This window comes from Callorhinus ursinus, unplaced genomic scaffold, assembly GCF_003265705.2.
Source record: "Callorhinus ursinus isolate GAN/ISIS: 27379988/994484 unplaced genomic scaffold, GSC_fseal_2.0 scaffold10, whole genome shotgun sequence".
NCBI classification, from domain to species: Eukaryota; Metazoa; Chordata; class Mammalia; order Carnivora; family Otariidae; genus Callorhinus; species Callorhinus ursinus.
The window spans coordinates 32,463,648-32,487,510 of record NW_027397072.1 but is presented as its reverse complement, the minus strand read 5'-3'; the positions used below and the strand labels follow the sequence as shown (position 1 = coordinate 32,487,510).

The following is a 23,863-nucleotide window of genomic DNA, read 5'->3' as shown; positions in this document are numbered from 1 at the left end:
TCCCTTGTCAAGAAGGCATTTGACTTGAGGATATATATTGTTAGTCCTTTTAAATTTCAGTTCTACTCTCTACAACCTATAGCGTTCAGTGGAAATGTTTAATTAAGGAACTACCTTACTAATACTCTTTTGAAGCTTTACTACTCAACTCTTTAAAAAATTATTAAAAATCCTTTAAGTATAATTTACAACCTTGTGCATGTTCATCTATATAATTTACTTAAAAAGAGCACCCTATTCTATATCTTTAAAAAATTATTATTTGCATGAAGCAATAGGAGAAATATGTGAATGTGTATATATACATAATTATTGCAGATCTTATATACAAGGTCAAGATTTTTGTTGCTTGTTCTCTTCTGTAATCATTTTTGCTTCATTATAGCTTGATACCAAGTATCTTACTTGAGCGTTTTTCTTTCTAAAAACTGATTTTTATAAATTTTAATTACAAAAGCAATAACCATAAATTGCACATGTTACTCAAACAAGTTCCAGAAAAATACTGAACTTAAATAAATACGTAAACCACAGCTACAAACTTCTGACATCTTTTATTGTTGGAAGTCCTACTATGCCTTTTTTTGATAAAGAACATATAGCAATACAGATTTATTTGCAGTCTGGGGTTTCTCTTTTAAAATATATATATTTGTGTATCACGATTTGTAATATACTACTCTTTTGCTAAATATGTTATTTTATACTATTAGGATCTACAGCTAGAATATGGACAAGGACACCAAAGTAGTTACTTTTTGGGTGCAAACAAGTAAGTAAAGTTCTTTTTAAATTTAAATTCAAGAATAATTAAGTTACTTTATATTTTAGTATATTTATTACATATTTATATTTATTGTGTATTTTATTATGTATAATATTTAATATGTAAAATATATTTTAATATTTCCAGAAGTAAATTGTATTAGTCTGGTAGATATGTTTTATAATATACTTTTAACTTTTCTTCATCACTACTTTGCTAATCATTTAGTCAGTAATTGTCATAATAGGGACAATCACCTTAAGTTTTTTATATCAAGCTACTTTTTCTAACCTTATTAATAAAAATGTACATTCCAACTGAAGATAATATATGTTTCAGGATTTTTTTTCTTTTATTATTTATTTTTTAATTTTTATTTATTTATTTTTAAAGATTTTATTTATTTATTTGAGAGAGAGAATGAGATAGAGCATGAGAGGGGGGAGGGTCAGAGGGAGAAGCAGACTCCCCACTGAGCAGGGAGCCCGATGTGGGACTCGATCCTGGGACTCCAGGATCATGACCTGAGCCGAAGGCAGTCGCTTAACCAACTGAGCCACCCAGGTGCCCTATTTATTTATTTATTTATTTATTTTAAGACTTTATTTATTTATTTGTCAGAGAGAGCATAAGCAGGGGGAGTGGCAGGCTCTCCACTGAGCAGGGAACCCGATGTGGACTCGATCCCAGGACCCTGGGATTATGACCTGAGCTGAAGGCTGTCGCTTAACCAAATGAGCCACCCAGGCGCCCTTCTTTTATTTTTAAAGTTGACCTATTTATTCCTTATAAAACTTGCTTTGGTACATGTCCCAGGTGTGTTGGCTCTGAAAATAGCCGGGAATATTCGCACTGTTTAGAAATCTCTATCCTGACTTTTTAGTTGTTAAGAGCTTTTCAAAAAGTAGAGAGTAGTTAAAATATGTCTAGTGTCCTAAGAATTATCAGTTCATGCAAGAAGTAAATCCAACAATTATTAAAGGCCTCCTCTACGCTAGGCACTGCCTGGGTGGTGCAGCGCTGGGGTGAAAAGGCAGCCTTTACAAGGTCTGACGATTTAAGTTGCTTGCGGTGCTGAGTCAGCAGCAGCGTAGGGGACAGGACTCTGCTGCTCCCGTAGGTTCTCATTTCCTGAGTTCATGAATAGATTATCATTTTAAAATCTAATTTGTAAGTTGCTAAAATCTCCCAGCAATGTAGATATTATCTTAATAATCAGAACAACTTAAATTTCAACATATGATTTCACTTACGTTAGAGAGTTGAGAAGTATCGTACATCCATACTTCAAGCATTTGAGAAATGGTGACTAAAGACAAGTAGCTTGGATTTAAAGATAATGCAAAATCATGTCTCTCTCCTTTTTTATAGACTAAATGTTTAATACACTATCTTTTCTCAACACAGAGAAAAGACTTTGACCCTAGAGAAATGCATTAGTTTTGATTTAAGCTGAACTTCAGTTAAATACAATGAGGTGTTTTTTTTTTTAAATTAACCTGATTTAGGTTTCCTAAAATGGAAAATAAGCATAAAATTTCCCTAGTAGAAAAATGAAATTTTATCTAAAGAGTAACTATGTGCTATTTGTAATCTGTCCTAATTCATTGATGGACAGCAAAGAAAGTTTGTCTCATAGTGGTTAGCAAATAAAAATTCTGATGTGTTGTTTTGTCTGAATTTAAGGTCACTGGTTTTAAGGACCTTGTTAGCAAATTTTGGTATATTTTAAGAGAGTGGATAATTTGAAGAAATATTTCATTTTTCGTTTTTTGGCTCATCTTAAATATATTTTTGAATAATATACAGGCAAAAATGCAAAAAAAAAAGATAGCCCATCACTAAATGCTTTTCCAGATTCCTTAGTTCCCATTGTCTAATTTCTGATTGTTAGACATTTTCATAGTATATAGTTACTTTGGCTAGGTAAAATGTTAATAATTTGCCCAACCTTCATTTTTTGATTAATTGGATCCCTGCTTAAGGAACTGTATTCTATATAACGAATCACTGGCAAGGTAGGTTGGCCAAAAGTTTGGCCTTTGGCTGTGTTTCGTGTACAGGTATATACATACATGTGACATGAGCATGGATGTAGCACTTCTCTTACTGTACTGATATGTCTGCTTTATTCTTGTGACTAGGCAGTGTTTTAAAACTCACAGGATTTCCTGCTTTCTCCATAGGTGATCAGGCAGACAGATTTCCATTTATGGGTTTCTACTATTCCAGACCAAACAGGAACTAAGATAGTTTGATTGTTTAGTTTTTTTTTGTTTTTTAACAGAATGATTTGTATTTTGACTTGCTGGGTTTTCTTTTCTTTTGAATGCTGTTATTATTGGCATCAACTTTTCTGATCATTTAAAACCAACAAATACGGTTTTTAAAAGAAAACAATTATTTCTAATTTTGTTTTTAATGTAGAGCAAAAATTCTAAAGATAAATTCTCTTCTGAAGACTTAAATAATGGCGAAAAGAGTAACTGAATTACACAGTTCCTGGCACAAATGAGTGTAGTAATAGTAAATGCCACATCTGGAATCAGAACGCTCTCTTCCTGTAAGCTGTGTGACTTTGAGAGATTTACCTCAATTTTCTCTGGTAAAATGGGGATTATAATAGTCCCGGCCTTGTAGGGTGCTAAGGGTGAAAGGTAGTAATCATTGCAAAGCATTTAGGACAGTTGGGGTTTAATAAATACTTACTAATTGCCCTTACCTGTAGTATTTACTCAGTAAGTAATCGTTGATATAAGAGCAAGTGAATATGAATGAATAAAACTACACTTTGGTTTTAAAGACAGAAGTTTTTTTGTTTTGTTTTCGGATATAATCAGGACAATACCTAAAAGATTGTTTTGAGCCATTTAGGCAATTTCAGATTTTAGTAACCAGCAGCCTGAATTTCTTAGCTAATTTGAATATGCTAAATATTTTGGCTGTGGTTTTTACTTCCCTCTATCAGTTTCTTCATTTCACCAGTTAAATCTATAATTGCATATTGTTCCATTTTTAACTTTTCATCCAGATTTCCAGATTATTTTAGATTGATTTAGTAATTCAGTATCTGTGGGCATCATTTTTGTTTTATTTTGTTGATTACTTTCTAAAATTTCCGTAACAGAAGAATCCACATGGACTAGTGAATAGTGACACTGTTTATTGTAGAGCACCCAATCTTGGTGATTAAATCAGTGTCACGTTTTTCTCTAGGGCTCTCAAGATACAATATTTACTGTAAATGAACCTCTTAGCAAATTTAGCCATGTTTCATTTTCTCTTCTATAAAGCCTGAAAAGCAAATCATGTATCCTACTTTTCATTAAAACTTTATGAATTCTATAACTTTATTAACAAAATATCTGTAACACATAGTAGGAGATTTACAAGTAAATAAAAATTTACGTGAGTCCCTAGCCATAGGCTAACTCCCTTTCTGTGTTCTTATTAAGCCTTTCTCTTTTATTCTTGGAGAATCTAACACTCTCAGGAAGATTCTTTTTTAAAAAGTGGAATGCTATGTAAATCCAATTAAATATGATAATTGAAAATAAACGACATTTTGAATTTCCCTCTTATTTTCAAATTTGAATATTCTCTTCTGGAAAAAGAGGTGCCCCCCAAAACTGTTGTCATGTGTGTAAGAAAAAGTGTTTTTCGTATCTTCCAAAATGATATAAAAGCCCACTATACACTTCAGAGATACTGTGTTTAACTTAGTAAAATAGTTTGAAGCAGTGCTTCTTCAATTTTTGGTCTCAGGATCCTTTACAATCTTAAAAATTATTGAGGACTCTAGTGAGCTTTTGTTTATATGGGTTATAATTGTCAATATTTATAGTATTGGAAATTTACACTAAGAACTTTTCAAAATATTATTTAAAATAGTAATATACTCATTACATGTTATAAATAACAATTTTTGTGTGTGTATTACTCCTCAGTAAGGACCAATTTAAATGCCACCTCTTTATGATACCTTCCTTGTAACAGCACTTGATTCCTCTCATGAAACTTAGAAGCAACAAATAATTGTGATAACAGTCTTTATATATGTCAGTGTAATTCAACAGACTTTTTGTTGAGGCCCACTAATATTTTTTATGAAAAACAGCTATTTTCCTGAAACAAAGTAATAGTAAGAAAAGTGGCATTGTTTTATATTTTTTGCAAATCTCTTTAATATCTGGCTTAATAGAAGACAGCTGCATTCTCATATCAGCTACTAATCTGTTGTGTTGTCATGCATTTTGTAATCTCTGGAAAACTCCAGAGTTTCATTCTCAATGAAAGAACAGGAGTGCAAAAGGTAAATGCTTTTTTGTAGTATGTGTATTATGAAAATAGTTTTGTTCTTGCAGACCTCCTACAGGAGACAAAGGGACCTCAGAGATCCCTAGACCACACTGAGAATTGCTAGTTTAAAGAAGTGTTGCTCAGTCAGTCATAATAAAGAAAATACTAATTGAGTAATTACTGTATTCTAAATTACTATTCTAAGGACTTTACCCATATTCAGTGTATCGTCAGATAAACACTTTGATGTAGGTACTGTTATAATTCCTGTTTGATAGATATAGAAACTGAAGCATTGCAAAGTAACTTATTGCAGGCCACACAGCTTACAGGGACAGAGTCAAGGTTCAGATTCAGGCTGTCTTTGCTTCATAACCTGGCTATCCTGTTTCTGGTCAGAAGTCCTTGAGCTAGCCCCTTGAAGACCTTTGTGAGTTAGATGATAGATTTGACTGTAGTACCTCAATTTTTTTTATCTACAAAATAGGATTTGCAGTTAGTTTATGGCTTTCCCATGTCATTTACACTTGAGTTAGAGCTTTGTCATTTTTTAATACTTAGGTTGTTAGTAAGCTGGCCTAATTAAAATATTTGAAGACCAAAATCTATTCTATTAATTGCGTATACCAGCTAAACCGTACCTTTCAGTTTCTCTGATATTATGGTCTGGTATTTGATCATTCTGAGGGCAGTTTTTTCCAATATATATCAGAGGGGGGAAATGATTAGAAGGTACTGCCTTAGAACTTTCAAGGAGAGTAAATTTCTGTTGACTCACTTTTACCTTAATAATGTATTAGTAACTATATTTCTCCCTATCCCATTGGCTTTAAGAAAGCTGTGGAGTTTTTATGCTTGAAGAGTGTAACATAGGAGATACGCTGCATGAACTTGCAGTGAAAAGAAGTAAGGGAACTTCAGGAATGCCACGAGTGCTCTCTTACATTCCTAAATATCAAAGTTTCATAAATTGCTCCTAATGATAAAATCCTCGCACCTGGTCTGATACAGGCTTAGTCTCCCAAAAGTGTAAATGTGTTTGCCAGTACACCACTGGAGAACAGATACGTCAGGTAAGTGAGTGTCTTCTGTGAAAGCAAAGTGCTACTACATTCATGTATTCACATCACATGCATGCATGCTTTTGCAGAGATCCAACATGTTGAGTTTCATTTTGTAGGATTGCCTGAGAGCATGTTTTTTTTAAAGTGTGTCACCTTCCTTATTTTAAGAAAAAGAAAATATAATTTCAGGTGTCAGGTAAAATGTTCCAGGTAAAATTTGAATCCTGGAAACCCCTGGCTGTGACCCTGCAATTATGGTTTTGTCAGTCCTATTGTGACATTTCATGGTGGGTTGTCCTCTGTTTGAATTGGTATTTTTCAGTAAACATTAGGACTTATTTTGTTCATTTCAAATACATGTATAAAGACATTAGCAACAGAAAATACAGATATATTATTAAATATAACTTGATGTTCTGTGGTATAGAGATCATTGTAGCAGATGTTAGTAAATAGTAAAGAGTAATTTTAAAATTTGTGGGTAAGGTTAAAGTGATGAAAATGTACTTGGTATTCCTTTGCTTATTTATTCACATTATCTTTTGTTTTTGTTTTTGTTTTCTCTTAAGGAGTCTTCTGAAGTCTGTTGAAGAAGAATTACATCAGCGGTAATTTTGATTTTTAATTAAGCCTAAAATACTTTATATCATAGATGAGTAAAGTCTGTTTGCCCCCTCTCTGTCATGTAGCCTAAGATTGTTTTGTTGTTGTTTAATTCTGAATCCTGCAAATCTGCAGAAATAAAATTCTGTCTTGGAGTGGCCTTTCCTGCATTTTCTAAAATTTACTCTTAACGCTGTTTTGGTAAAGTCCATTTAGTGACAGTGGAATTATCCTTTGTCCTTAGAGGGCACGTCGCACATTTAGAAGATGATGAAGGGGATGATGACGAATCTAAACAGTAAGTTCTGTTTCTGTTTTTGATAAAAGAAAATGTATCATTTGACTTGATTTCATAAATATCATTAGTAACATAGTATTATGGGTTATACCACAGTTTCTTTCTCTTTCCCTATTATAGTTGTGTTAGCTCAAGCACCATTAACAAAACACCATAGCCTGTTGGTTTAAAAATTGATCTCACAGTTCTGGAGGCTGGGAAGTTCAGGCTCGAGCTGCAGGCCAGTTTAGTTCCTAGTGAGAGGTCTCTTTCAGGCCTGCCAGGTGGCTGCCTTTTCACCGTGTTCTCACGTAGGCTTTCCTAAATCCATGCATGCAGAGACAGAAATCTCTTCCCCTTTTCCTATCCGATGAGGACCTCACTCTTAGGACCTCGGTTAACCTTCCACTAAACACTAGAATATGAGCACAATTCAGCCAAGTTGTCTGCGTCTCTGTAACAAGGATCCCCTTTCCTCCCGTTCCCAATAATATGTTCATCATTTCCATCTAAGACCTCAGCAGGATGGCCTTAATGTCCACATTCTACCAACATTCTGTTGGTGATTATGTATTCTCTAAGAAGATGGAAACTCTCCTGCAGCTCTCCTCTTTCTGGCTGCTCACCAAGATCACTGTTAGTGTCCATATTTATAGCATGTACCTTAGAACTCTTCCAGCCTCTACCCGTTACTCAGATCCAAAGCTGCTTCCACATATTTGGTTATTTGTTATAGCAGTACCCCACTTCTTGGTACCAAGCAAGTCTGTCTTAGTCCGGCCTGCCGTAAGAAAATACCATGGACTGCGTGACTTGAATAACAGCAATTTGTCACACTCTGGAGTCTCAGGTGTCTAAGATAAAATAACGGCCTAATCAGTTTCTGGTGGGGGCCCTATTCGTGGGTTGTAGACAGCTGCCTTCTTGCTCACGTGGTCTTTTCTCAGTGTGTACACAGAGAGAGAGAAGGAAGGAGCAACCTCCTTTCCTCTTATAAGGTCCTGTGGGATCAGGACCCCACCCTTAGGACCTCCTTTAACCTTAATTACCTCCTAGAAGCCCTATGTCCAAATACAATCACATTAGGGGTTAGGGCTTAAACATAGGAATTTTGGTGGACAGAATTCAGTTCATAGCACTGGCTCATGACAAAGAACTTTGAAATGTCATAAATTTGTAATTGGTAGATGCTATAATTATTACTGGAACTACAAAGAGGCTTGTACTTGGTTGATTAAATTTCATCTGTTATGTTTTAAATAAACACATACATTGGATATAAATCTATTTTTCAAGAGGGAATATTTTCACTTATGTAAGCATTGATACTTAGTTTTTTTAGATTTTTTTTTCCCCCTTTGAAGAAAGGTACAGTTTCATGGGAGAGTGACACCTGACGAGCAGCTGGAGGCATAGGTTTTCCTTTGTACCTCACTACTCTGTGACCTTGAATCAGATCACTTAGCCTCTCTGGGCCTCCCTTTCCTCATCTGAGAGTTAATGCTTGATCATCTTTTCATTTTTTTGTACATCTAAAATGCCAGTCCTGAGTTGTAATGAATTTTAGCTTCAATCAAATAAATTCTACCTAAAATTTTCCAGCAAATAGATGTAGCTTTTGATGAGCTTCATCAGAGATATTTCATATCTAACAGTAAAAATGAAGCTTACATTGTAATATATTTTTATACTATATCATTTTGCTATTTTTCCATAAACTAATTGCTGCTTATGTTTTTATAATAATTACCTTCCAATTGATATAAACTGGAACTGTAGTTATCTTTTCCTGTTTTAATTTGAAACCAAGAAAGCATATCTCTTTAATTACTTCTGAATAAAACTTCATTCAGTTCACAGAATATTTTGGAAAACACTCATAATCTCAGAAAAGGGAACTTGTTTATGCAAATTTTCTTCCATATCTTTGAAAAAATTAATTATATTTTAGTAATAATTCAATTCTGATTCTAAACTCTCATGTTTTTATAGTTCAACCATGAAAGCGAAAGTTCCACCTCCTTTGCCACCAAAGGTAAGCAGGTTTGTTTTTCAACTTGAATTACGTGGGGGTGTGTGTGTGATTGTTCTGTCACTTTAGTACTGTATTAATAGTTTCTCTGTAGCTTATTTTCACTTGGGATCCACCCAAAAAAAAAAAAATCATGAACAAGTGACTAACCATAATATAGATGACTGCGATTATTTTTGTTTGTCTTTTTTTAATTCTCCAACGTGTCACTTAGTGTTTATGCTAAATAAGTTCGAGAAATTTATGCATGAAAATGATTGTTAATGGGTTAGTATTATTTCACCTGGTTAGAAATCTCACATTTTTTGTAAGATTTTTTTTCCTTCAAAATATATGATCTACTATTAATTGATTTCTTGAGAATGGTTAATGGATAGTGATTTATCATCATAGATATTAACTATCAGAAGGTACTTTTACGTTAAAAATACAAAATAGGACAGCAATTTTCAAAAATTTTTTAGCAAAAAATCCTTTTGTTAAAAGCATCATAAAATACTAAAATTATTCCAACTGATGGGTTTTTTAAAGATAAAATGAGTTAATATAGGTAATAAAAATTTCTAAATTTATATATAGAGCAAATTTTAATTATAAAATTGAACTGTTTATAAAATGAGCTGTTACAAGGTTTGAAATCAAGGATTATAAATGACAATTGGAGTCTGACCAGTCTTGGCATCTAGCGTATTACTGTATTTGGTTTTCATTTTATACTTTTGAAAAAATCATGATTCACGCAGGTAAATAATACTGTACTTACTTGTTTAGTTTTACATTAGAATTTCAAAAAGGTAAGTGCTGAGCAATCTTCCTAATAAGGGACACATTTATAAGAATTTATAAATTCTCCAAACTGTCAGCTGACTGGAGGTTTTTTCATTGTCTGCACAGAAAGTTTCTTAGCCATTCCATATTGCTGTGTTAGTATTCTCCAGTATGATAAAAATTTTAATTCTCCTTAAATCTTCTCCTGCCCCAGTCTGAGAGATTAAGCATTAACATAAAAGACATTGAGTCATCTAAAAGAGACAGTTTAGCCTTATAAAGAACTGAAATCTGATTAGCCTGAATATTTAAAATAGAAACTCATTTAAATTGGAGATCAGAAGAACCAGAATATTTTTATTTAGCAAGTCTAGGTAGGAAGGCTTATGAAGGAATTAAGAGGCCTTTTTTTTTTCCTGAGAAAACACGTCATTGCACATTTTAAGGAAGTATGTAAGATAATCTGAATCAGATAGTTGAATAACCTTGGAGCTTAGCTAGTAAACACAGTTCGAAAGCCTCTGATGTATAATGGTATTTACTTCAGGGAAAATGTTTAATATTTTTCCTTTTGAATGAAACATGAATAATTTCATGTTTAATCCTTGGTCTCCTTTTCTGTATTATTTCAGCCTAAGTCCGTATTCATACCACAGGAAACTCATTCTACTGATGATGATAATCAAGGAACCATCAAGAGATGTCCCATGTCAGAGAGCCCAGCAAAACCATCCCAAGTTCCGCCTAGACCACCCCCGCCCAGATTACCTCCACAAAAGCCGATTGCTTTAGGTAATGGGGGAAGGGAGGGGGAGATAAGCATGTTACCAGGGTTTAGTAGTGTGTGAAAAAAATGGAGGGTATCTTTCTTTTAAGAGAGTATTTGAAATTCCTTTGAGAGAGGAGAGAAGAAAGACAATGACCATAGAGATGTTTTCTGCTTTTTGCCACATGGTTTGAAGTGTTTATATGACAGGATTACCTGTGACCCATTCTGGGATTCAAATGTCCTTGTTTCTCATCTTATATCTAACCTCTTCCCTCTTGGAGAATTGTGAATGCTCAGTTCATCATTTATCTTAGCGTGGCAGCAGAAGAAACTGAACTCTGAACAAACGAGGACAGTGTGTTTTGGTTGTAGGCTACTTGTGTTTTAGAAAAAGAGGAGGGTACTCTAAGTTCTTCATTTTATCATTTTTAGAAAAATGATTGTCACCATTACTAGGTATTTGCCTCCAAATTAATACTAGAAGATGCTGTTTTAATACTATATTCTTGCATATTATGCATAAGCAATTTAAAAAAGAACAACTCAAGTTTCCTGGATAACATTGTGTAAATTACCCCTTTCCTGAAAGTAGTTATATATTCAGTATTTCTTTGTCTTTTACACAAATACATGTGCTTAGTTAGGCATAACCTGATTTTAAATTTGTATGAAAATAGAGATATAAGTAGCAGAACATGTGTATCAGTCTTCTTTCTTGAGTACTAAATATTTCTGATTGGGTGATCCCAAGTGAAGGCAGAAACCATCTGAGAGATCAGATGGTTTTTTCTTTCCTACCTGATAATTTTCTGAATGAAAGTTTTCATGAAAATTAATTCTTTTTAAATATATTTAAACATCTCACTGAAGGAAATGGAATGAGTTCCTTCCAGTTAAATGGTGAACGAGATGGTTCATTATATCAACAACAGAATGAACACAGAGGCACAAACCCTTCAAGGAAAGAAAAGAAGGATGTACCAGTAGGTATTTATATTTATAACCTCTACTTGTATTTTTCTTTCTCATTGTTAAGTTAGTTTTGTTATTATAATTAATGAAACTGTAGCCGTTGTATATTTTACAATATGGTATTTAATATAATGATAATAGATTGCTTAAATCTTTAAAAAAGTAACTTTGCTGTGGCAAACTTGAATGATGGCCAGTTGGTTATAGTGGTGTATTATAAAATGTGACCTTCTGTATACAGGTAACTCTTATTATTCTCGTGATGAGATTGATTCTTAAAAAGTTCCTTTTTCAGTCTCAAGAAGTTATGGAAAGAAGGACATGGACGGATAAGGAAAGCTAGAATTTACTCAGGACACATTTTTAACTGTAGATTACATAATTCATGGTATTACTACTCTTACTCAAAGAAAATAACAAGGAGGAAGAATTACTTTCCAATAGATATAAAAATATCACTTCAGGATAGATGAAGTTAACCTTAACAGCTATTCCTGTTACAGATAAATAAATACTATTTATCAGGGAACTAAAATATTTTAATATCTGTAAAGAATTTGCTCTTCATCACCACGTTTGTCTGTCATCATAGAACTTAAAACAACAAAAAATCCTTAAAATCCCCAATTCAGCAGATGAGACCATGAGTTGAGATGGTATTTTTTTTAAGTTTTTGTATATATTAATATTTATTTTTATAGATATTTATAGTACATTTAAAATGTTTATGTGCATTTAGCTATGATTTTATGTAGGAAGCACATTGCTAGAGTCTTTTGTACTAATCTAATCAACTTTTTTTTTTTAAGATTTCATGATATAATATGACATACCATTTTTTATTTTCAGTTAAAACACTTAACTGAGATTATCCATCATAATTTGTGAAATTTAGGTAGGACGTTGTTAACAAAAGTGTAAAATGCCCTTCAAGAATAAGTTCTTATGAAGTCTGTCCAATTGAGAAAGGCCTTTTTGTTTTCGTCAGTTTAACTTTTCGCAGCCCTGTTAACGTAGTAGTACAGAGATACAGCCTCATGACTGTAGGGCAGCATAAGAACCTGTGAGAGATGTGTGCATTTTTAATTCACTCTGTTACCTTACTTCATTAGGATAAGGAACTACTGTTCTGTAGTAGTGAAACTAACAGTCTCAGTAATTCTGAAATATGTCCATGACTGTATCATAGCATAAACAGTATCCATGGTATATTGAAACATGACTACAGTTTCTGCAGCTTGAAATTATTTATAGCCAGTTCTGTCAATACTTAATGTAAATCTGACAATTACAACATTCAGAGCTCCCTAATTAAAAATGTTTTGCCAAAGTAGATGATCTAACATAATTTAAGGACATCAATATAAAACTAAATACATAAATTATTTGCAAAATGGAAAAACATCAGAAATTAGTGGCCATAATAGGCTGTACATCTTCATAGACATATCTACAAAGTAAAATTTCAAATGGTCTTAATTTCAAAAGTGTCTAGTAGTTACAGAAGTAGTACTACATAGAATATTTCATTTGTATCATGTATACGAAATCAATTAATAGCTTTTTAGTTAATTTTTGTCACATCATTTAGATGATTTTGACTTAGATTGAGAAAAAATTAGTATGTCATTCCTTAAAATATTAAGATTAACCTCCAAAGAAGTCTAGACTTTCATAAAATATATGTTTAAAAAGTATCATCTCGGGCGCCTGGGTGGCTCAGTTGGTTAAGCAACTGCCTTCGGCTCAGGTCATGATCCTGGAGTCCCGGGATCGAGTCCCACATTGGGCTCCCTGCTCAGCAGGGAGTCTGCTTCTCCTTCTGACCCTCTTCCCTCTTGTGCTCTCCATCTCTCATTCTCTCTCTCTCAAATAAATAAATAAAATCTTTAAAAAAAAAAAAAGTATCATCTCAGGACGACTGGGTGGCTCAGTTGATGTGTCTGCCATTGGCTTAGGTCATGCTCCCAGGGTTCTGGGATCGAATCCTACTTCTGGCTCCTAGCTCAGCAGGAAGCCTGCTTCTCCCTCTCCTCCTGCCACTCCCCTGGCTTGTGCTCTCTCTTTTCTCTCTGGCAAATAAATGAATAAAGTCTTAAACTTCTTTTTTTTCTTTTTAATCTTGAATTAGGAAAGACTACATTTAATAAAATAAAGTATCATCTCTCTCAAAGAGATTCCTTCTCCAGGGGACACATCATAAACTCCAGGCATGTAGCCCCTTGGAAAAATATCTGGTATTCTTGAGTATGTTGGAGGTGAATGATTATGCAATTTTTACTTTCCTGATAATTACCAGTATACTTTGACCAGTGATTGATATATTTGAATTCATCAAAATGTAAAACTTCAGCTGACATTGTAAACAAGGTTAAGATAATCTACAGACTAGGATAAGACATTTGTAATATATTTAATAGATAAAGTATTCAAATCTAGGGCACTTGGTTGGCTCAGTCGGTTAAGTGTCTGCCTTCAGCTCAGGTCATGATCCCAGAGTCCTGGGATCGAGCCCCGCATTGGGCTCCTTGCTCAGCGGGGAGCCTGCTTCTTCTCCCTCTGCCTGCCACTCCCCCTGTTTGTGCGCTCTCACTCTCTCTCTCTGACAAATAAAATCTTTTAAAAAAGTATTCAAATCTAAATTATATAAAGAACTCCAAAAAATAGGTAAGAAAAAAATAACTCAGTAAAAAAAAATGAGAAACGACACTTCACAGAAGAGAATATACAAATAGCCAATAAACTGTTTTTTAAATATTCTCAGTCTTCCTAACAATCAGAGCCATGCAAATTAAGGAGAAAACATTTTTTACTCACCAGCTTGATAACATTAAGTGTCTGTGAGACCAGAAGGAACCAGGGCTCTCCTACATTGCTGATGGGTATGATATGAAATGAGCACTCGGAAAGACAGTTTGGCAGTATCTGCCAAAATGTAAAAGGTTCAGCCCTTTTGTTCCAGGAGTTTCTCTTCTCACAGCGTACCCTAAAAAAAATCATTCACACATTGCCTAGTAAGATATATGCAACGGTGATCATTTCTGTATTGTTGTTATAGTGAAAAATGTACTTAAAATATCCAGTAATAATTAGGGAATAGCTAAGTAAAAGTATGTTATAGTCATACTGTGCTGCAGTTAAACAAATGAACCAGATCTATGTGTACTGATAGAAAGATCTAAGACCCAACATTAAGGCAAAGAAGAGGTTGATAAAACAGTGCATAACTATTTATGTTATAAAACACACACACAAACAGTGTTTTCTGTAGGGAATCGTATATATATATACACACACATGTATATACACACACACACACACAAAAGAGGTATGGAAATACACACAAATACATGAGTACATATAGTTGTCTAGAAAAAAGGCTTGGAAGGGTATACACTAAACCAGTTTTTGTGGGGGGCAGGTACCAGGAATAAGTGTACTATAGAAGGGTTATAGGGAACTTCAGCCTTATCTGTATTGTTTCGTTTTACAAAAAGAAAGTATTCATGTATTTTATTTTGATATATGTGTTTGAAATACAGTATTGTTATACCAAATAGCAACAAATAAAGTGTATTCATGCATGTATTCTTTTTCTAGAAGCCTATTAGTAATGGTCTACCCCCAACACCTAAAGTGCATGTAAGTATAAATATCAAATAGGTTGTTTTCAATCTAAATACAGTGAAAGATAATTGCTTGACTATGTATCTTTGGTTAGAATTTTTTACCTGTTTGAAAGAATCTCCTCGGGGCGCCTGGGTGGCTCAGTCATTAAGTGTCTGTCTTTGGCATAGGTCATGATCCCGGGGTCCTGGGATCAAGCCCTACATCGGGCTTCCCTGCTCAGCAGGAAGCCTGCCTCTCCCTCGCCCACTCCCCTGCTTGTGTTCCTTCTCTCACTTTGTCTCTCTCTGTCAAATAAATAAAATCTTAAAAAAAAAAAAAAGAAAAGAATCTCCTTTATTAATAAAAAAAATCTCTAAGATTACTAATTTAAATATTGTTACATCTGAAAAGTAGCTTTACAAAATAAAATTATGGTAAATTATACATTTTAAAACTCCTTTATTCCAAAATTTGTTAATATCTTCTTTGTAGATATTTTTGAAGAAATGTGGAAAAGGCACATGGATACAATAGGAAATACAAAATGTAGATATGACACATTTTTTCCTAGCGTTTTCAGTTATCAAAAACAGAAGTTTAGAACTAGAAGGAGCATTAAAAGACCATCTGGCCCAAACTCTATTTTGACCATGAGTAAAACTGAGACCCCAGAATCTTTGCAAGATCACAGAACTCCACCCAGTTCCTAGATAACACTCCTGTATTCTGGTTTTTTTCACTCTGTCCTGGTTTTTTTGTTTTTTTATTAGACCATGCTACCTTAGGATTAAAATTATATTATTATATTATAAAATTATATTAGCTCAGTGTAATTGAGTTGCATCATATAGATAGAAGTGCATTTTCGCCGCTCCAAACCTGTAACCTAAAATGTAGTTTGACGCTAATTTAGAAGGTTTCTAGTCTGTAACCTCTTGACTCTTCTTTTTAGCCCTTTTAGTTTCTTACTGCACTTTGTAATAGTATAAAGATCTAAATATACCTTGTCTTACAAAATGAAAGTTTTGAGAGTAAAGGGCTCCCAAGTCCCCAGAGACACTTAAACAGCCGGACACAATTTTCTGTTTGGCTGCAGTGCGAAGCCCAGTAGGATCAGCTGTCCAGGCTAGCTTATGGTTGGGGTTGGTTTGATTGTTCGGCACCTCATTTTGTCATTTGGATTTTTAGGGATTAGGTAGCACCTCCACATACGAAATTTTGGCAGTGATCTTGAAGAATAATTATCAGAATTAGTTAAATGATACAATTTCTGCCCTATACCATAAAAACATTTTTTATTGGTCTCCTACCACCTGATGGTATTGCCAGGTTATTGTTTTTTGGTACTAAAATCTTAAAAATGTTGGTTGGTAGATTTCTTCTAGGAAAAAGGAAATCTTAAGGTTTATGATTTTATTTTTTTATGTTAGTATTTTTAATCCCTTATAATCAACTATAGTAATGCGTTCTGTCCCTGGCTATTGTCTCCATATTTGTGAAGAAAATATTCCAGCTATAAAATGATGCAGTGCTCTTCTTCTCACCAAATATTTTTGTATTCTTTCCCCCCCGAGTTGTTAGTAGAAAAAGTGATTAAATGAATAAGCTTTCTTGTATTTATTTATTCTAACCTGAACAACAGTTTCAAAATTAACATTTTACTCTTTGAAGATCAAAAAAAAGTTCAAATGAATGATACTTTATTTCCTTATAAGGTATTTATTATATGTAAGACTTGTAAATGGCCTTGATAAATATTAACATAAAGAAATAAAGCTTTTTATTGACCATCCAGGGAAAATAAGCACATTGCTTTTTTTTTTTTTAATGGGTACAGACCATGTTTTGAAGTACATAATATGGTTTTGTAATCAACTATGCCTTTTTCATGTTGTAATATTAAATTTAATGATTAACATTAAACATTTTAGGTCATGAAATAAGAAACTTTTCACCTTTATAGTGGTTATGATTTCCTTCTTATCAGGGAATATTGTATTACTTGGTTATTCTTTGTTTTTCCAGATGGGTGCATGTTTTTCGAAGGTTTTTAATGGATGTCCCTTAAAAATTCACTGTGCAACATCATGGATAAACCCAGATACAAGAGGTAGTACTATTTGTTTTTATCTGTTATCTAATTGTTTTTTAACTTGAGGCCATGAAAGCAATCAGTTTTCTTCATATTCTGAATACCTTTCTGAAAAATTTTTTGTTATAATTTTAAAAAATTATTTAAGGTAAATATGTTTCTCTGTGTTATTAGCAGTGTTGGAGGTGACATGTAACACTAAAATTTCACTGTATGGTCCCCATATCAATAGAGTGAAACCTTATACTCTCTGCCACCCTAATTTTCCCCAGAAAAGTTTTTTTTCTGTAGCTGCACATTCAGTATCTTTATGCTTTAGGCACAGTTGTTGTTAAAGGAGTTTAACTACCAAGGGTCCAGGGTGTAGTGAACACTTTAGAGGACCTCTCCACCTTAAAGGGGATCATAATAAGAATCATTGTCATTAGTCACTGACTAAAGACCACCAGCATTCTCTCACTATGTATCTTAGTATCTGTATATGCAAGATCTACACGAATACATGCCCACACATGTCCTTACTAAATCTTTTAAAAATCCGAGGTGGAGGAACTTGTATTTCACAAATAGGGAATATGACATTCAGAGAGGTTCATTGTTTCATCACCAGTCAGGGGTAAAGCTGCACTTGGAACCCAGCTCAGTTGTACTGTCAGACCACAAAGCTTATGCTTTTAATCTGCCAGCACTAATCCTAAATACTGGGCAGTCTAGGAATGCTCTCGGCATTCTAAGTTGTTCTCAGCATACTTCAGTTCAGTCTGGAGAAGTTCTTTACCTGTTGTTTTTTATTATCAAAAGCAGATCAGACAGGACCGTGGCTAAACTACCGTCTTCTAGCAGATATTGAGTACCCTAGCAGGTATCCAAGTTTTAGTTAACTTTGAATAGGCAGTAGCCAGATCCTGGGTTTTTTTGTTTTGTTTTGTTTTTGTTTTTTGGGGGTTTTTTTTAGATCCTGGTGTTTTGATGTTGCTGCTTGTAATGGTAGCCCATCTGCAAAAATATTTTAAATCTGTATCAGTTCTTTATATTTTATACATCAATTGTACATGATCTTCTCTTAAAGGAATTTTAGAAAAGAAGCTACAGATTCTCTGCCAGTCCTCAGCACCTTCTGATGAGCGAGGAACCCTATCATTCCAGACTTCAAAACCTTTTACATAAAAGTTTTCCTCTCTACTTTGAGGCTGGCATTTACATATAGCTCAGTTCATTAAGGTAGAGATTTTAGCCACTTAATTTGTATTAAAATATATTTACTGCTTATCAATCACAATAATTCTTCATGTTAATACATATTTACTTAATTTCTGTATAAATCCTTTTTGATAGTATTTTACATATCAAAACCGGTGAATTACTTTTGTCATTTCAGATCAGTACTTGATATTTGGTGCTGAAGAAGGGATTTATACTTTGAATCTTAATGAACTTCATGAAACATCAATGGAACAGGTGTGTTATTTTGTATTTTCTGTTTTTTAAAGTTATATATAGATACTAGGCAAGAAATGTTTCAGTTTTAGGATTTTCTGCCTCTTTTATCCGTAAGAGCTTCATAGAGCATGTTGTATCTGTCAGTACTGAGGACACATTCGCAGAACTAGTCCTTGCCCTGCAGGACCTCGTGATCTAACAGAGAAAGAGACATAGCAGTCACTGCAACACTCAGCTGTCACACTAGGAGCCAGCACAAGGTCGAGGCCACAGAGGTGCAAGTCACTAGCACCACCTGTGGCAGGTGAAAAGAGACCATTCATGGCAATGAGTAGAAGCTTCCCAGACAGACAGAGGGTAAATATGAGGGCATGGAGTTGGGAATTGGTGCAGCAAGGATGGGGAATCATGAACAGACATTCTGACTGGAGTACAGAATGAGTGCAGAATGACCAGGTCCATGTTTTAGAACTATCTGTTTGCAGTGTGGTGAGAGATGACAGGAGAGATTTTGGTCAAAGGGTGAAGAAGTGTTGAGTCGGGGCAGAAGTGGAGAGGACAGAAAGAAAAAGTGGGGTTTGGAATTGTATGGGGACCATTTGTTACTGTCCCAGTGACTGGGGAAAGCTTTTGATACTTAGTACCCAGGGGCCAGCAATGCTAAACAACCTGCAAAATGATAATGATGGTGTTAGTAGCTAATACCTATATAAAACTTACTATGTGCCAAATACTGTTTTTAAGCTTTTTTAGAGATTTATTTATTCCAGAGAGAAAGAGAGAGGAGGGGCAGAGGGAAAGAATCTCAAGCACACTCCCCTATTAGCAGGGCTCAATCCCATGACCCATGAGATCATGGCCTGAGCTGAAATCAAGAGTCAGACACCCAACAGACTGAGGCACCCAGGCGCCCCTGCCAGATACTATTTTTAAACGCTTTACATAATTAATCTTCACAACAACTCTCAAAGACAGATACCATCATGGATTGCATTTCCGATGAGAAATCTGAGGCACAGAAAGGATTAGTAACTTCTCAGAGATCCCACAACTATTAAGTAGCTGAACTGGGTGGGATATGAACCCAGCCAGCTGGCTCCAGAGTCCGTGTCCTTAACTACTTCACCACACTGCCTTTCCCACTTGTATGGCTCCTGTAGAGAAACACCAGACCTAGAGAAAAATTAAAGAGCTAGAATTGGCCATATTAAATGACCTCTTCAACATGGAGGCTCAGGAAAAGTCTAGGTTGACTCCAGGTCTCCAGCTAGAGTGAACGACAGTACCACCTGTCAGGGTATCGTATACAGAAGGGGAAGTAAATTTGAAGGGCATGATACTGCATGAAGTTTGGTCACATTGAGTTTTGGGTGCCTGTGGGTTGTATAACTGTCCGTTATCAATATAAATTGATTACAAATACAATGGAGAGAAAAAATCCCTAAGTAATGGTATTTTCTTCATAACCAAACATTTCCATCTTTTCTCATTGCAGCATTTTTTTAAAGTTTTTTTTAAATTTATTCATTTGACAGAGATAGAGAGGGCATGAGCAGAGGGAGAGGGAAAAGCAGGCTCCCCACTGAGCCAGGAGCCCGATGTGGGGCTCGATCCCAGGACCCCGGGATCCTGACCTGAGCCAAGGGCAGATGCTTAACCATCTGAGCCACCCAGGCGCCCCTCATTGCAGCATTTTTTAATTAGATTTTCCAACAAGATCCTAAACTGTATGATATACTTTAAATCTTTCAATCTGGAAGTAGTATACAGTGACATGGCTGAAAAATACTAGAAACTAGAGAAAAATGAAAAGGGTCTTGTTATTTATAATAATTAGTAAATAACTCAAAGATAGTGATATTTTTTTGAATATAATATATCTAAAAATCACCTGAGGGGCGCCTGAGTGGCTCAGTTGGTTAAGCGGCTGCCTTCAGCTCAGGTCATGATCCCAGGATGATCCCAGGGTCCTGGGATCGAACTCCGCATCAGGCTCCTTCCTCAGTGGGGAGCTTGCTCCTCCCTCTCACTCTACCTGCTGCTCCCCCTGCTTGTGCTTTCCCTCTATCTTTGTCAAATAAATAAAATCTTTTAAAAAAATAATAAAAATCGCCTTGCAGGTAACAATATTAATTATAAGGAACAAGACCAACTTCATGCATAGGTGGGGTAAGCATTTATCCACCTAATTCAAGGGACTGTTAAGTGAAGGTGCCCACCAACCTTACCCGGTCGCAGTCTTCAGGAAGTCCCCTCCTGAGATGCTTCAGCAGGGGAAACTACACTGTTTGATTAATATATTCTGAGCTACACATGCCCTACAAAGTGAAACCTTTTCCCTCGAAGAGAAAGCCTTTGAGAGTAGGGAATGAGAATATGTGAGATCCTGAGTTTTTTTTCATCTTGCTATAAAATTATTAGGTGGATTTTCTCTGTCCTCTAGGGGAAGGAGACCAGGTGGCATGAGTCTGCTAGATAGGGGAAGATGCTGGAAGGAGAGGAAATGACACCAAACAGGGTCCTGATTTTTTATCTGCTTTTATTATTTATAGCTAACATTCACTGAGTGCTCCGCATGCACCAGTCTTCCATGCCCTTTTCTTGTTTAATCGCCACAGCAACTCTGTTAGGTATAGGTGCTCCAGTTTACAAATAACAACACTGACTCACAGAGATCACATTATCCAAAGTCACAGTCACTGAGAAAGCAGGTATCTGAGTCTGCAAACTGCAGAACCTACTCTTAACTACTGTCTACTTTCATTGAATGGATTATTTCACCCAGAGCCTACTTTGCTAAAGGATATAGACATTAGAAATCTAGAAAAGCTTTAAGGTTTTATTAAATGTGGTTAAAAACAAAAATCCAATGTGAAATCCACTTAATAAAACTTTGCATAAATGCTTTTTCATTGTCCCTGTGTTGATAATTATGCGAGGAGTTTGTGTCTTGCCCAGATACTTTGTGTATGCTTGTATTAAACAAGCTAACTCACTTATATTTACAAATATATCATCTCACAATAAGCCATAGATTTAATACTAGAGAAATATTTCTTAAGTTTTTTATGAAGATAAACCCAGTTCAAGAGTATTAAATAAAAATCAGTTTTTTGCTACTTTGATAATATACTGCTATATGGCTTATAATAAGTCATTGCCCCTCTTTCTGCCTAATTTTCTCAGTATAGCCAATGAATTCCCAATTCTATTGTGAATTTTTTATGACGAGCATAAAATAGGAAATGTTTATGTCCTTTCGGTCTGAGACACAGCTATAGGCACATTTTTCAAAGTTAAAAACTATGGCAAAAATACAGCATCGAGAACATAGTCAATAATATTGTAATAACATTGTATGGAGACAGATGGTGACTACACTTAAACTGTGGTGAGTGTTGGATGAGGTATAGAATTGTCAAATCATTATTCTGTGCACCTGAAATTAATATAACATTGTATGTCAACTCTGTTTCAGTCTTTTTAAAACTATATTGCCATGTTTTATTTGGAGAAATTAGATACTTTATGGGAGTATTTTGCAAATAAATGAAACAATCAGGTTTTCTGTAAAATAGGTTTTACTTAGTTTCTTTCCCTTTTGTTATTACCTTTTCTCCTTTAGTTATTCGGGGCCATCATTGTGACTTTGTGCTTTAATAAAGTAAGCCCTTAGAGGCCGTGGTAGTTTCATTCGTCCCTTATTCTCTCGGTTCCGGCCCATATCCCAGTCTAGTTTGGAGTAACTGAGTAGGAGCCGCCAGAGCAAACCCAGCACTTGGGCTTGTTAAATGAGAATACTTAATTACATTCATCAGTGGCTCTCAGACTTCATTATGCATCAGAATCACCTGGAGGGCTGCTTAAAACCTAAACTGCTGGGCCCCCTTTCAGAACTTCTACTTCAGTTAAGTCTGGGGTGAAATCCAAGAATTTGCATTTCTAACAAATGCCCCCGTGATGCTAATAATGCTGATGTGGATGGAGGGACCACTTTGAGAACCACTGGGCTTCATAATAAAATATATTTATGAGAGCAGTTATGTTTTGCCTTCAAAATATATGGACCGTGTTCCATGGATTCCCTTTTCTTTGCCCTACATACTAACCACTTTCAAACTTCCAGAGGTGCCTCTCCGTTCTTATGGACTGTATTTCAGAAATGAATTCCATATCTATATTCTTAATTATTTGTACATTTTCATCATATTCCCTCAGCCTTTTTTTCCTCCATACCTAGTGTTTCTATACCCTGTGTTCCACTGAACCATGATCCTTTTTTCTGTCTCTTCTGCTCCAGAAGCCATGCATGTTCGTATGCCTAGATACAAATGTATTTGGAGAACTACACAGAAAAGTTAATTACTTAACCCCAGAACCATAATAAAGGAATAGACATTGTTTGAAAATGGGCTTTCTGCCCTTGCAGTTTGGGATTATTATAGTTCTTAACCATAAGGGAGACTCAAACTAATCATATCATATTGAGACTTAGGTAATGAAATTACATTGCTAATTTACTTATTTTTCTCCCATAGAAATGTATGTGTATATATATCATTGGGTTTTAAATGTCTTCTAAAATGAATTTCTATTAAAAATAACTTTCTTTTTTTAAGAACTAGCCCATTGATAAGACAGCTTGCATGGTTAAGTATGTACATATTTATGTTACTATCTTATCTGTTATCTTTTGTAAACTTTGCACTTTTTTTTTTTTTTAAACCAGCTATTCCCCCGAAGGTGTACATGGTTATATGTAATGAACAATTGCTTACTATCAATATCTGGTAAGTCTTTTAGCTTTTACATATCTTACAATTGTTCCTCTTTTAAAAGACTTTTACATATCTTACAACTGTTCCTATTTGTTATTAGCTTTTATATCATGATTATTTTTCTTTACAGGTAAAGCTTCTCAGCTTTATTCCCATAATTTACCAGGGCTTTTTGACTATGCAAGACAAATGCAGAAGTTACCTGTGGCCATTCCAGCACACAAACTCCCTGACAGAATACTACCGAGGTAGCTGTACATTTACTTATGTTTCATCCTTAGAAGTAATATGTTAGTTAATTCTAAATAATAGTTATACTATAGAAATTGAAAAAAGCTCTCAGTTTGGGTTAGTAGAAATCATGTGTAATGAAAAAATTGTGAGAGGTAATATT

General features: G+C 34.7%; 1 protein-coding gene across 6 annotated transcripts in view; it reads left to right on the top strand.

The window, feature by feature from the left end:
- MAP4K3 (mitogen-activated protein kinase kinase kinase kinase 3) overlaps positions 1 to 23,863 on the top strand; it is a 186,282-nt gene that overhangs the window by 141,399 nt on the left and 21,020 nt on the right. For all 6 annotated transcript variants that reach the window (XM_025868110.2, XM_025868109.2, XM_025868112.2 and 3 more), the window contains 11 exons: positions 714 to 772; positions 6,699 to 6,737; positions 6,977 to 7,030; positions 9,002 to 9,044; positions 10,442 to 10,601; positions 11,449 to 11,561; positions 15,151 to 15,192; positions 17,185 to 17,269; positions 18,630 to 18,709; positions 23,421 to 23,481; positions 23,600 to 23,717. In XM_025868110.2, coding sequence (XP_025723895.1) covers positions 714 to 772; positions 6,699 to 6,737; positions 6,977 to 7,030; positions 9,002 to 9,044; positions 10,442 to 10,601; positions 11,449 to 11,561; positions 15,151 to 15,192; positions 17,185 to 17,269; positions 18,630 to 18,709; positions 23,421 to 23,481; positions 23,600 to 23,717 — 854 coding nt within the window. The remainder of the gene's footprint in view (positions 1 to 713; positions 773 to 6,698; positions 6,738 to 6,976; positions 7,031 to 9,001; positions 9,045 to 10,441; positions 10,602 to 11,448; positions 11,562 to 15,150; positions 15,193 to 17,184; positions 17,270 to 18,629; positions 18,710 to 23,420; positions 23,482 to 23,599; positions 23,718 to 23,863) is intronic.